Genomic DNA, 14328 nt, shown 5'->3' on the forward strand with positions numbered 1-14328 from the left:
GTACTAGTGTGCTTCCTTAGCTCAGTAAAACAGTTTGTGTGTGGGTGTTGATTCTGTTGTCTATGGAGAAAAGTGATAATATAAAACATCCTCCTCTTCTGAAACTCATGGGGATGTGTAAGGAGAAGTCAAAGCAGAAGCTGGAAGGAAGAAGCTGAAAGCCTTCTATGTGCATGTCTGCAGCTTACCACATCTTTGTTCAGCCCCATCCTTCTACCCCAGTGTCTGGGGGGAGCAGTCGGCCTAGCTCAGGCTGAGATGTAGACCTCCAGGAGTCCCCCAACAGAGTGCATCCGGTAGAACACACCCAGTGGGAGGCCGAAGTTCACGATGACAAACCAGGTGGAATAGCCGTAAAATGACTTCTCCAGTCCGTTCTCGAACACAGGGTGAGCCCCAAATGTGGGCATGATCCACAGCTAAAGAGGCGTAAGAAAAAAGAGCAGAAGTCAGAGGATGGCAAGCTGTCTCCTACCTGCACTCTAATCTTACTGTGGGCTCAAGTAGTTGTAGGAATATCTCAGGAGTATCGGGGGGACTCCCTGCTAGAGGAGAGAAGGCAAGTTCCCTAGTTACACTGCTTGCTCCTTGCTAAGTCAAATCCTGTCCGTCGATCTCCTGGAAACCTCATGACAACCTCATTCTGCCCCAACCAGCTTCATTTTTCTATTGCAGGCTGGAGTTGTCCAGATTTTCACTGTTACCTTGGCCAATTTGCTTTCACTGGTTCAAGGCCATGATGAAGATCCATGTAGCTTTAAGATCCCAGAGCCCAGTGTGCTTATGGGTGAGTTTCAATCCTGGAGACTACTGATTACAAAGACTCACTGCTAGTTCCCCCTGTTTCTCCAGTTACCTCATGAAACATTTTTAATGAAACCTATAATGAATTTGATAATTTCTTCAGAGGTTAAAATCATGGCAGGTAAGAATTTGTGAGCTGTCTCCTTTTATGCACCTAGAAAACCTAGCCATGTTTGACTCTTAGCTTAAAACAGAGTGTTTAGAATCATGGGAGTAGGATGTTAATGGAAAAACTGGTCTTGACTTGTAATGGTTATCTCACCAGTAGGTTAATACTTGGTGGGCAAAGGTTGCTTCTCTGGAATGATGGCCCAAAGGAAAGAGGAGAACGTGTCTGTATAGAGCTCAGCCAAGCTTTGATGTGGCGGAGAGAACTATACTTACTATGATGTTGCACAAAACCAGGAAGAATGCGATCTCCCTTAATGCTTTCCTCTTCCAGCTCAGGTGAGAGTAGGTATGAATGTATGATAGAGAAACTCTCCGGATCTCCTGTCCCAGCTCCAGCACACTCACTCGTCTCTGGTTGTGGGCTTCATGATTCCACTCTTCTTTCAACTCCTCTTCTTTGCTGAGAGGGGGCTGTGTGTGGTCCTGTTTGCTGTTTGATGTGGCTGTCTCTTCATGGGGGGGCTCTGAACCTACTGCGTGCTGCCCAGCATGTCCAGCGTGTCTGGTCTCAATTGCATCTACAAATGGCTGCCTGTGGAGCCCATCAATAATGAAGACATTTTGGGTGATGTGCTGAAAGATGAGGAGGACTGAATAGGACAGGATGAGGCTGTTCAACAAGTCCCTGGGGTCAGTGGCCACAATGGCGACAATGGAGAAGTAGGACATGCCGATTTGGCCAAGGGCTGCCCCCATCAGCAGGATCACATCCAGGCTGCGGGTTGGGTTCTTCAGCGTGTCCAGGTCCCTTTTTTCCAAGGCATGGATGATTGTCCCGATCACTGCAGCAACACTCATCAGTGGCAGGAGCACAATGTAGTAGGAGTAATACATCACGAAGATCTGGTAGTTGGGTGCTGAGCCAGTGGCCTGGATCTGGTACATCATGAAGACACAGATCCCAACGATCACAGCAGTGACACCCAGCAGTGGTCCAAAGACCACGCCCTGGAGCTTGAATTTGCGCTTAACATGAGAGGCGTCGTGGTGGCTGATGCGTCTCCCCACATTCTTCCACATGACATACAGCATGGAGCAGCAGATGAGGCAGTACTCGGTGTTGAAAGGGTAGAGCAGGATGTAGCCCTTCTGGAAGATACTGCAGGCAGTTGTGTTTGGGCACGTGCATGAGATGGTCTCGTTACCTGGAGTGAGAAAAGAGGAAGGCAACAATTAAAAGGAAGATGGCCTGAATTTCATGGCCATCTTCAGGAGCTCTACATGTGCAGGAATGGCATCTGTCTTTGTGTATCTCGGAAATGGTGATCGGTAGGAAGCTAAGCAATCACCGCTCAGTCTCCAAGGCTGTAAGGATTCAAAATAACCAGATTTAGCACATGGCTTGCCCAAAATGCTAAGTATTCCTTCTGGTCAGCACCACAGATACTAGATGAGAGCTGCATCCCTTCTTTCATATAGCAGAGCCTCCTCTACCCTTGAGATATTAATTTTCTTTTATCTTTTTCCTTACTCTTAAAAGTAGAGCACAGCAGCTGTGTGAGTTTCCTCTAATCTGGCTATCTTTTGATTGCAGTTGATAGGTGAATACAATTGTTGTTATGTGAGCAAAAAAGGCTTTTCTTTTCCTAGCCCCTAGTTCTGTGCTTCTATGTAGCAAGTCTTCCCCTGCAGCATATCTGCTGAAGATAACCTCCATCAATAGGGAAGTTGCAACATTTGGGGGAGCTGGTTGAGATATCTGAATCACTGAGACCAAGAACTGTTGTCTCCCCAGAGGTCAACTGTGTCAGCCTAGCACGAATAGGGACGCGTGAAAAAGGAGCCTTGCCTGCAAGTCGCTGCTCCACGTCACGTAGCTGAGACTCGATCTCCTTGTGAATGGAGTCGTTGGTCACCGCCAAGAGCCAGAGGAGGAGGTTAGTGGCTATGGTCAGCATCAGCCCGCATCTGGGAGGAGGGAAAGGCACTTTCACCATATGTTACCCGTGGAGATTGCTTACAACCTGATCATGTGTTCACCTGCCGTGCAGTGCTGCCCTCTGTTTCTTGCTTATGTGTGCACAGGTGCATGCAGACATAGTGCTTCGTGCCCATTCGGCATATGGGCATTGGCTACAACTTCGCACATGCGAATCTCACTGCATGTTCCCATTTGGCCATTTGCGAAGGAGCAGGGCAGGCAACACCAGGCTCGCTAGCTATTGCAAAACGGGCCTAGCCCTGGGTGCAGTTACTAGAGGGAAGACTGAGACGTCTTCTAGTGCCTGATGTGGGAGCCCAGTGATAGGAATGGGGAGCCCCTCCCCCTCATTCCTCAATCAATGAGTCAGCTGCTGACCCATGCAATGTGAAGGTATTTGGGTTGGGAGGAAGTGACAGGCTTTGTTCAAGGTGCAAGTGAAGACCAGGGGGAGCTGGTGAGCCCGCGTAGATGGAAGGAGGATGGGTCTGGTCAAGTCATAGCCTAGTTTTTGTGTAATGCAGAATATGAAGAGCTTGCGCAAGATCGGGTGAAGACAGGTCTAGCAAGAGGGTTCATAAACAGACAGAAAGGAAAAGTTTCTCTTTAGAGAAGAGTCGAAAGTTTTTTCTTTGCTGCTCATACCTGGTGAGGTTGTGCTGGACTTGAATGCAGTCCTTAGAGTGATGCCACAGGAAAAGAGTCTGCAAATCAATAGCAATAAAGACATGAGCAGGGCGAAGCTGGCAGCCTGCCCCGCTTGCGGTGGAGAGAGACAGGCAGGCAAGAGGGCACGTGGCTGAGTGGGAGTAAACCTGCCTCTGTGTGAACTATGCAGAGACATGTGTGCACCTGCATTTCAGTGTTGGCACACGTACTGGCATCCCTAGGTGACTCTAGTGTGTGTGTGCCTGTAGCTGATGCCAAAGGAGGTCTAGGGGATCTGTTTTTCTCTGTCCTGTTATGCATGAGCGTTTGCTGCTGAGATGGGAGCTAGGTTACTCTTCAAATATGGCTTTGGGCCTGGGCAGGAAGGGGGAAGAGCGTTACTGTCGGAGAGTAAAAAGTTGCAAAGAGTGTGAGATATTTATGTGAGCACATGGTTTTGTGCAGGGATATAATTACAAATAGAGAAAGGCTGGATCTATGTAGGGAGACTGCTGCAAAGATATCTCTTTGGCCAAATCTATGAATTTCCTCTCCTCTCTCCCTACTTTAATGTTGCAGAACAAACTCCTCTAGATTTAACGATACCTCAGGTATTGCTAGAGATATTTATTTCAAAATCTTACTTCTTTGATATTTGAAATGGTACATGATATGTCTTTGCTTGTGAGAATGCCTCACATGCACTCACTTCCCCACTTGCTCCCACCCCGTGGCCTCCCGGTGATAGGACAGAAAGAACAAGCGGACCCCCAGAAGGGTAACGTGCAGTACCTGGGTGCTTATAAAAAGGATTTCAATGCTGGGGAACACAATCTGCACCTGGGATTTGCACTGGATGTGAACTACGCTGTAGCCAATCTCAAACACGTTCAGGAGGACGCTGAAAGCACCAAACAGCAGTAGTGATCCTGGGCAAACAACAAAAGCACCAATAAATAAGCAAAGACCTGTCTGTGGAGCATCTGATCCCAGCTTGGGTTTGGAGACCTTGTGCCTCTTGGGTTTGGGAGGGGCTGGAGGCCTTCCAGTTTGGAAGTCTCACAATTTTGAGAGAAAGAAAGAAAGGAGATTCTGATTCCTGAAGTTGGTTTGGTGCTTTGGCTGGTTTGTTTAATGTGTTGAGACAGTGCAAGGCATTTCCCTGTGCTTGAATACAGTGTAGGAAGAGGGTTTGCAGCCTTTTCTGTGCAATCTGTGGTGATGGAGGAAAGCTAACAGCAGATGGTGGTTTCTGCCTTGCTGGAAGAGATCAGAAATGAATGCAGCCTGGCTGAAGGTCTTGGCAGCACCAGTCTGCAGAAGATGAGGCCCTTCTTACTGTTTCTCTGTGTTTTGACACCCTTCTGCAGCTTTAGGTACTGAGATCTCTTACTGTTGTCTTCCCCTTAGTTCTCTATGCTTAATTAATAAGACTGTGTGCTAATTAGAAACTCCCTAATAGACCAGAGGCAGGGCAGTTTAGAGAAGCATCATTTCATGAAGTGGGGCAGTTGTGGTGAACACCTGATGGAAGATCTCCAAGCAAAGCCTGGCTCTCACTGGGACTTGAGTCACTGGGCAGGAACCTTCCCTTGGAAACAGGACTGCTGTGATGTTAAACAAGGGCGAGGGCAGCATGGTGCTACTGACATCATGGGAGGGTAAAAGTGGTGATTCTTTGCTTGCTTTGTAAATTAATGGGCTGAGCATGGGATTTGGAGTCACTCTGGCTGCCTTGAACGCATCCTCTGCTCTTTCAGGATGCAGGAGTCGAGGGTTTCTCATCTGCACATCATAGCACTTATGTTTCTTTCCCCTTTTGTCCGCAGGTTTAAGTATTAGGGAATTTTAGCAAAACAACACTGCTGGTACTGCCCCAACTCTCCAAGTGGTTGATTGAGGTGTGGAGCGTGGAGTTGGTCATTCGTAAAACCTTCCCTACATCTCTCCCGCCATGCTCGGTTGCTGGGCTGCGGGTGAGAAATGCCTCCGTTGTGCTTTGGGGAGGGATGACGGAGCAAGATCTGCCCTGGAGGCTGAAGGGAAGCCAAGCTCAAGGCCTTGCTGGCTGCTCTGGTCCCTCTCTGTGGCATTAGCTATGTCTCTGTCTTCCCCCCAGCCTCCTAACACAGGCTTGCAGGGACCCTGGGAGATTCCCAATGCTCTAATTACATCTCCTGTGGGTAGTAGCTCTTTCAGTGGTGGGGGAAGGATTTCCTTATCTTCCAAGTGCTGGGAGAAAGGGAGAAGGTGTGAAACGATATATAAAAGCGGGACTTACCCCTAAGCCAGATCGGCCCGGCGTGGGAGTCCCGGTGCAGCACTGCATGTGGTTGCCGGCTGGTGCCCAGCAAGTAGTAGATAATCCAGCACAGGCACAAGACTTTGAGGATGGAGAGCAGGATCCAGACATCTGCCAGCGTGATGGCCACATGGTTGAAAATCATGCTGCTGAGGAAGGCGCTGCCCAGAAACACCACGTTCATGGCCAGCAACCCTGAGAAGAGCTGCCCGGCTTTCTGAGACTGCCTGTCCCCCTGCACCAGTGAAGAGCAGTGACGGTACAGCCAGGACTTTTCATAGTGGATTGTGGAGGTGTCTGGTGCAGCTGAAGCTGGCCTGCGGTTGCAGTGTTGGCAGGGCTTTTGCCTTGAGACGTTGTTGGCCAGCATGGCTCGTCTGCCTGGGTGTCACCTGCCGCGTTGAACAAAGAGGGGGTTAATAGGTAAAACGAAGGTGGGGGGCATGCTGAGAGGTTTTAGTCTCTATTACAAAAGCCACTTGTGTGGTGAGTTTGGAGACCTCAGCCTCCTGCATTTTGGACCTCTTCAGGGCTTGCCCTGAGCGCAAGGCAAAAATAGTCCTTTGAAGACCTTACTTGTTTGGGACCTCTCTTGGCTGCTTTGCAGCTTCTTCCCTCTCCAGAAGCTGGATGAGAGGGAAAAGAGGTTAGTGTTGAGCCCAGATTAGGCATTAAAAATGTCCCTCTGCACAGGGTCATTGCAGGGCACTGAGGAAAGGCCCTTCTGCCCAAATCTGTCCTGAGAAACCTGCATTAAAATGGGTATTTGATATCTCTGCCTTGCCCCGCCAGTACTCAGAGCTGTTGGTACCAGAGGTGCCCGAATTGTAGCCATCCGGACCTTCCATGCCTCCTCTGCATGCAGCCCTGGATTCAGGTTTTGTCCTTTTCTTTTGTTGCTGAAAGGATTAGCTGGAAAAACAGAACAAGCTCACACCTGCTCTAAAGTTCAGAGCTGTTTGATTTTGGGTGATGGGTCTGACTTCTTGTGTTTCTAGGCTGCGTGACTTACACCACGCTCCCGGGTACGGTTGCACAAATTGTGACAGAGCTGCAGAGAGGAAAAAAAGGGTCTGTAAACGTTGATCCAAGATTTTGGGAAAAGACCCAGCCTCCCACCCACGAGGGCTGAGAATGGGACAGAGTTAATGCCTGGCTTGCTTTCTTTTTCTACTTGTAGTGTGGTGTTCGGAAAAGCACAGAGCCACAAGCGTCCTGGCACAGAAATTTGAGGGATTGGCCCAGATAAAACATCCAGATCCTGGCAATTTTTCTATTCCAACTTCTTGAAAAATCACGGTGGGAACATGTTCCCCAAGAGAGGGATACCTCCTTGCTCACATACAGCGATCAGGCAAGACTGGCTTTGCTACAGGTTCAGCATATGGTAAAAGCGGTCTCACTCCAGGGAAGAACGTGAGTCTGGCTGTGGTGGGGGGCGGCTGGAGTGAAAGCAGACCCCTTTGCAGGAGAGATGCATTGGGGGAAGTTGTATGTAGTTGTCTTAAGGCTTTGGGGGAGAAGTTGTCTGAGAGGGGTCAAATCTGAGCGCTTCCCTCTGATCTATGGGGATTCAGATTGCCCTTCTGTCAGTGGAGGTGATCCTAAACTCTTCCCGTTTTGGCTCCAAAACTCTCCTGTCCTGGCAGGACAGGAGCAAATGCCCATCCCTCTCTTAGGGCCGTAACCACCCTGCCCTGGGAAAGGAGAGACCGTGAAATCAGAAGGATCAGATGGAAACATGTCCAGGCTGCTGCAGGAGGCCCCCAAATGCCCGGACAAGGTCGCGTGCAGCAGCTACCTGCTTTGGACCCAACCCCTCGACCCCGGAGTCGGGAGCTGCTGAGAGCAGCCAAGTCCCAGCCCTTACCTCCGTGCCACCTCCGTGCCACCTCCTGCCGCCTGCTGAGTGGGAGCAGCCGCCGGCGCAGCCTCGTTTACAGCCAGGGCTAAAATTACGCGCTCAAAGGCCGCTGGGATGTGTGCAAGTCTCTCTGCGGGACCGGGGTGCTGGCAGAAGCCAGCGGGACTGCTCCCTCCCTCCAGGAGGGCGGCCTCTGCTCTGAGTCCATTGATTTTTTTTTTTTTCTTTTTTTCTTCCCACCTTGTTTACTTTGGGTCTATTATTGTCATTATATTAATTACTCAGTGAGAAGCTCTTAGCTCCGCTAAGGACAACCAATGGGGAACGGCTCCTTTATACACCCGCTGGGTTGCCCCATGTCAATGGCCTTGGCACAGGATGTGCCAACTGGTAAAACCACAAGCCTTGGTGACTAATTTGTACCATGGCTCAAGCAAGGTGAAGGCTAATCTGGTGTGGACTTGTTCTGGGGAGCAGAGCTGGGAGCACTCAGCCAAGCTGCTTTGGCCACAATCCACTGGAGTTTGCCACTGCCCTGATCTGAAGTAGTTCGTAAGATGTTTTTCTTAGTAAGTGCCCCTACGTTGTGCATTTTTGATTTTCCTTTGTCTGACATGGGTTGGCCTGGAAGAGACTTTTTGCCTGGAGCTTGAACTGATTGTCTGCGTTCAGAGCCAGCATTTCTGTGCCAGCGAAATGTGAGGGGTTGCAGGATGGTCGTGAGTGCTCTGTGTCCCTGTGTTAAGGCCAGAGGGGCAGTTGGCAGTGGGACTGTGACCTAGAAATGGGAAGGAGCAGTCTCAGGTGTGTTTGGTCTTGGGGACAAGGCAGTGTGCTGGGAGCTCCTGTGTTGGAGGCATCTGTGCAGCAAGACAACCAGAAATCACATCCCCAAAGTGCCCAGCACCGAGCAAAGGAGAGGGCAGAAATGTGGATCCCTGCAGCCTCTAGTGAGAGATGCCCAAACTGACCTGAAAGCCCAGACTCACAGTCCAGCCTGGGTGCAGGGACCACATTGGTCTGAGGCTCTTCTTGGAGGGCAGCTGTTCATCTTGTGGGTGGTAGCTATGACCTGTTAATGCTGAATTGGGGCCAGACACTGATGTGCAAACCTTGCGGCTCTGTGGAGCCCAGGTTGCTCTGGGGCCGGCTGTGCCGTCCCTGTCCTTGCCGCAAGGTGAGCTGACTTCTGTCCTGGGATGGTGTGGTGAGCTGATCCCGTGTTTTGTGGCTGGGAATTGGGGTTTGGCAGTCCTGGCTGAGCTGGTGAGCCCAGAGGGTGCTGGAGGGAGAAGCTGTTTGTATCCTCCAGGATGAAGCCCTGAGCGCTGGACTTCTTGCAGCTGGCAAAGACGCGAGTTAGGAGTTTGGAGCCATGAAGCACTTAACGAGAAACTGATAGGGAGAGGAAGGACGGGAGGAGTGTGAAGGCGGAGGTCAGAGGTTATCGTGTGGTGGGATGTGACGAAAGGGACGGAAAACAAAGAGCAGGGGCAAAAGGGGCCCTTTGCACCTGGGGTGAGAGCTCCCAGTGTGTGCTGGTGCTGCTGTCGCATTTCACATCTAATCAGCAAACCCGTCATGTTTAACGTCTGGCCAAGGCCTTGCATTGGCATGGTGAAGCCAAGATGTTTTGGTCTGGGCAGGTTGTTTCATGACTACCCACAGTTAGATTTGTTCTGCTTTCCCCAAAGCATCAGCAGCTGCTTGGGAGCTTGCTTGGAGTCCCATGTCCTTGCACCTTGCTTTGCTACTCCGGGATCCTCTGCGGGCAATCAGTCATTGGGTGCCCAGCTCTTTTCATGACCCTCTTTTAGAGCTTAGCAGGGAGCTGGGATCCCCAAGTGCTATTTGGTGGCCTCTTTGTTGAACAAAACCAATGATTTGTATGTGAGATGTTAACAAAACTGGCTGTTTTCAAGGTACTGGGCCCTAAATTGCGGTGACTCTGCAGAGTTGGGAAACAGGCCAGGAGTCTCAATATATCCTGAGGGAAAAGAAGTTTGGGTGAAATCTGAGATTCTTCCTTTAAAGATGGGCCTGAAATAAAACTCTGGTGTTTTTGTGCCCCAGTGGTTTTGCCAATAGGACTGTACGCATGGGCTGCAAAGAGAAGGCATCCTTCGTAGCCTGACTTGCCCTCTCCTGATTTTGGAGCTGAGATGAACACAGAGGAGCTGTAAAGCCCTGGACTTTGGGTAATCCTGCAAATCTAGCCTTTGTTCTGGGGAAGTGCAGCTGTTTAAACTTGCATCAGTATGCTTAAGTTAACCAAGAGAAGCAATCCTTAAGTGAAAAGGTACACAGCAAGCCCCAGGAGAGGGGCAGAAAGGGAGAGGATGGGTTGAACTAACTGGATCAACTGTGTAAGTTTAGGCAGTGCATACCACTGCCTTGCTCTGGCCTGGAGAAGCTGCCTTTACTCGGAGGCTGAGGGAAAGCTGCTCGATGCCAGGAAGGCTGTTTGCCCCTCCGCTATCGGCAGCGCACTCATTAATGGTGTTATCTGTGCTCTTAGCAGTAATAACACCCAGCCTGGGCCAAGCGGATCTGTAAACAGGAGCCGAGGCGGAAGGAGGTTTGTGCCTGGCTGCTGTGTTTGCCCAAAGGCCTTCTGAGGAATGCTGTGCGCTGCGAGGCTCCCCGGGCAGCCCACACCCTTCCTTCCCTGCTGCCGATAACCGGCCGGTGACGTCTCCCGCGGAGCTGGGGAGCGGGTGCCCTGTGGGGGCCGTGCGGCCATGGTCAAGGGCAACCTCGTCCGACGTGAGCTGCTCCCACCACCCTGGCTCCGTCCCCACGTGGAGGCGAGCGGATGGATGGGCTCAGTGGGGCTCAGCGCCAGTGGCCGGTGCGCGGTGTCTCCCCGTGTGAAGCAGGCCTCTGCGTTCTCCCCGTTGGCCCTCCGCGGAGGTTGCTTCAGCCGCTTGGTGTCATTGAGTTGCTCCTCACCGTCTGGACCTTCCCTTGGTCCTTGGGAAGCGCCCCTCCATCAGCCCCTTCTGCCCAGGCTCCCAGCAGACCGAAGAGCGTTGCGGGCTGCCCTTTGCCTCGTGCAGCAAAGCCGGCCCTCGCCCCTGGCCCCATGACCTTCTCGACGCATCCACTTTCCAGCTGCCTCATTGACAGGTAATAATTAACTCTGATCCCTCCCTTGTCCTTGACACACCTCAGAGCAAATCACCCAGATAAAAGACTTATTATTATTTCTTTTTTTCTCTAATAAAACAAAACTCGCCCTCAAATAACATGATTAAGAAGCAGAGGAAGGGATGCGAAACCCTGGCAGGGATGGGACAGTGCCTCAGTTCTGCCCTCGGATGTGGTCTTTCCCGCTTCTTTTCTGAGTGGTGATTTCTGATCTACTCTTTGACTCATGCCCTCCTTGCTGCTCCTGGTGAAGGCCTTGGTGCTGGTGCCACGTGGCTCAGGCCGGGACCTGGATCGGGGCCTTTTCCATGCTCCTGCAGTAGCTGGTGCTCCTTGGGCTTGGCTGGAGCTGGGTCCCTGACTCCAGGCTCCCAGCAAACCCCTGCCATGCAGCAGGTGCTCTGCTCCTTGGGAAGCCATGGTGGCTTTTACACCAAAGTGAGCAAATCTGGGACTCCCCCACAAGACACTGGAGCCCCAGGGCCGCTCCTTTGGTTTCCCTTAGCTCTTCGTTTGCAGTAGCTGCTGTTCAAACAGTTGCCGTAAGACACATTTGTGCCCCTGTCCCCTAATGCAGGTCTGAGCTTGGCTCTGTACCTGATGTAGCTGCAGCAGGACCAGTCAGCTGGACGCTGCCGGAGGCCCCAGGGCCCAGCCTTGTTCTCTGCTCTGACACAGGCTTTCTGCTCTCCCAGCTCCTGTGCCTCGCTTTTCCTGCTTTGAAATGTGGAAGATGGAGATAACAACGGTACTTTCCAACAGACATCTGCCACGAGGATGTGTGTACGAAGGACAGTCGCTCTTGACTAACGGGACTTCATGTTACTCAGGTACTCTGCATCTGGGGTCCCCCCCCCCCATAAAACCTTCCATCAGAGACAGACGTCAGCTGTTGGACTGCGCTGCAAGGAGATATAGTGCAAGTCAGCAGTCGAGGAGGTAATGACGGAGGAGCCGGCAGCAGGTCGGCTGTGTCACCTGGCACCGCTGGCTCCCAGGGGAGGGCCCACCTTGGCGCAACTGGGATGTGGCAGCACCTGCTTCTGGGGTGCACCCGGCTTTGAGTAGCGAGCCTGGGAAGATGGCTGGGCCGAGGAGTTGCGCAGGGAGGTTTGGCTGATCTCCATCAGCCACAGAGATAATCCATTCATGTCGATATGTTCTGGGAAGACGATCCTTGAGCACACAGCAGGGCCCATGCTTACTGTGGGGTTTTCTTAGGGTTTGTTCTTTTTCCTGGTTGGACTTGCCTGGGCTCACTTTCCCTCTGTCCGCCTTTTTGAGTGTATAAATAGGGTTCATTGATGGCCATTTCCCTATTTGCTACCTCTCCCAAGACACTAGTACGTGGCTGGGAGGCAGAACGAGAACGTGGCCTCACTTGTAAACCCCTGCCCTCCCTGTGCTTGCAGAGGGGAGACATCTCGGGTCAGCAATGGGCAATTGCAGAGATGGTGGTGTCCCCAGAGTGTCTCATTTTATCCCAGATGTGATAGCTTGTGGTGGGATGTTTGGGTTCCTGTTGAATGAGCAGCCTGCAATGCTTGATTCAGGATTACAACTGGCATCGATGCAGCTTGGGGTTGTCCTTGCACCCATCCTGAGTTCATTTAGCCCCAGAAATACCCCTGCCCTTCCTGGTCTCCATGTCAGAACGCGAGAGCAATTCTAACTCGGTCCCGGCTGGCTCGGTGTGCCCAGGCCTGGGAACTGGGAACCAGGCACCGGAAAGGGCATAAAGGGGAAAACCCAGTGTGCCCCCCCGGAATAAAGCAGGTGATGAAGAGTATTTTCTGCCCCCCCTCAGAGCTCAATGGCTTGGAGGAATGTATGTAAGACTGACGTCTGTGCACTGTTTACGTCTCTTCTCTGACATAACCTGTGGTTTCTGCAGTTAAAACTAATAATGCTTTTGTTTTCGGAAAGGTCAAGTTCCTGGGGGAGAGATTGTATCTCTCTTAGATTAACAGGATACTAAAAGAGCTGGGCCTTTGGCAGGTTGATGGGGCCGGGAGAGGCTGCCCGGCTGTTCCCAGGCTCGCAAGGGGAAGGACCGACACACCTCGGAGGTGCTGGATCGATGCCTTGCCCAGAGGCAGGGGAAACGAGGGCTCACCCCGTCTACCGGCCTCAGAGAGAGGCGGCAGGCAGGCAGGCGTGAAGGGCCAAGTTGTCAGGCTGGTGTCATGCAAGCCAGAGATATCATTCCCCTCTGGACTGGAGAGCTAGGGTTGCAGGGGAAGGTGGTTTGAAATGCGTGCGCCTGGGCTGGCACACCAAGCGCAGCGTGTGTAGTCTGGGCTCTTAAATGAAAAGTCCTCTCACTTGCTTTCAGGTATTGTGATTTCCATTTATTCTTTTTTTTGGCAGACATACACACGTCCATACAAAACGGCTTGATGATTTTTGCCACATCTGCAGTGTTCTTTATTTGAACCGTAACCATTGATGTCTCGGGGTACAGACGAAGGTGAGTTGTGCCGTTTTGGCACGCGCCCTCCCAGCCTAGAGACATTAGGCAGCACGGGCTTTCTGAGGCTTCGTTTTGACTGCAGATATAGCAGAGGGCCCATTTCTACCACCTGCAGCCCAGGAGTCCTGCTCCGAAAGCCCCTGCAGCCATACAGCAGTTTATGGAGAGCTGCAAGCACCCAGAAACTTGCATCAGGACCCTTTTCTGTGCTATCTGTGCCGCGGCTGCCTGGGTGCTGAGGCTGTACTCACAGCCTCGAAGGCTGCACAGTCTTGAGGGTGCAGTGTAGATGTACCTTAAGGGCATGGGAGATCAAAATGAGAGGCTGTAGCATTGGATTGATGTCTGTGTCATATGGCACTGAAGGTCCCTGCATGCGTTCAGTGTTACAGTGAAAATCAATAAATAGTTTTGTGTACAAAAATGGTCATATATTAAAAAATATCATAAGCTATTAAAAAAAACCCCTGAAATCTCCTGATCATCCCCCAGACCATATTACCTATATGATCTTTATGGGTCTTGAGCCTTGATTCAGGAAAATTGGGGAAAAAAGTGTGCTTAAAACAATCCCTTGTCAGGGCCAGCCCATGACCACATGGACAGCCCTTCTGTAGGGACTATGGGTCTGAGAGAGGAGGCTGCAGTGCACAAACCTGCTCAGCAGCTGCAATGCCTCACTGAAGAGGAAGGAAAACAGCGGGGGTTGATACAGGGAAGGGTGAAGAGGGCCAACATAAATGGGCAGTACAGAGAACAGATATAAAATGTTTCCCAAAGCCCTTGGTGCTCACCAGTTCATTTTTCACATCTTTACAGGGGTCTGGTTTCCGACTGGCCATAGCAGAAGTTGGAGTGGTTTCCCTTTCTTTGCCTTCCACGCCTGAGTTAGCCCATCGTACCCACTGGGTCTCTGAGTGCAGGCAGGATTGGGTCTGTTTGCAGGCAGGCACTGCCCTCCGAAGGTGCTGAGCACCCACTGGAGAGTAAATCAG

At 51.4% G+C, this 14328-nt stretch overlaps 1 protein-coding gene across 2 annotated transcripts; it reads right to left on the bottom strand.

Moving 5' to 3' along the window:
• On the bottom strand, nt 1-7841 carry OTOP3 (otopetrin 3). 2 transcript variants are annotated; one of them, XM_064522617.1, is made up of 8 exons: nt 7717-7826; nt 6784-6897; nt 5826-6238; nt 4337-4473; nt 3542-3600; nt 2765-2883; nt 1189-2120; nt 1-419 (listed from the first exon to the last, which is right to left on the bottom strand). In XM_064522617.1, exons 3-8 carry the CDS (start codon nt 6214-6216, stop codon nt 249-251), a joined length of 1809 nt encoding a protein of 602 aa, XP_064378687.1. In that variant the 5' UTR covers nt 6217-6238; nt 6784-6897; nt 7717-7826; the 3' UTR covers nt 1-248. The 2 variants fall into 2 exon arrangements, with proteins under 2 accessions (XP_064378687.1, XP_064378688.1); XM_064522618.1 differs by lacking the exon at nt 6784-6897 and having other exon boundaries at nt 7717-7841.
• Nucleotides 7842-14328: the final 6487 nt, after the last annotated feature.

The sequence above is a fragment of the Dromaius novaehollandiae genome, chromosome 18 (genome assembly GCF_036370855.1).
Source record: "Dromaius novaehollandiae isolate bDroNov1 chromosome 18, bDroNov1.hap1, whole genome shotgun sequence".
NCBI lineage: Eukaryota > Metazoa > Chordata > Aves > Casuariiformes > Dromaiidae > Dromaius > Dromaius novaehollandiae.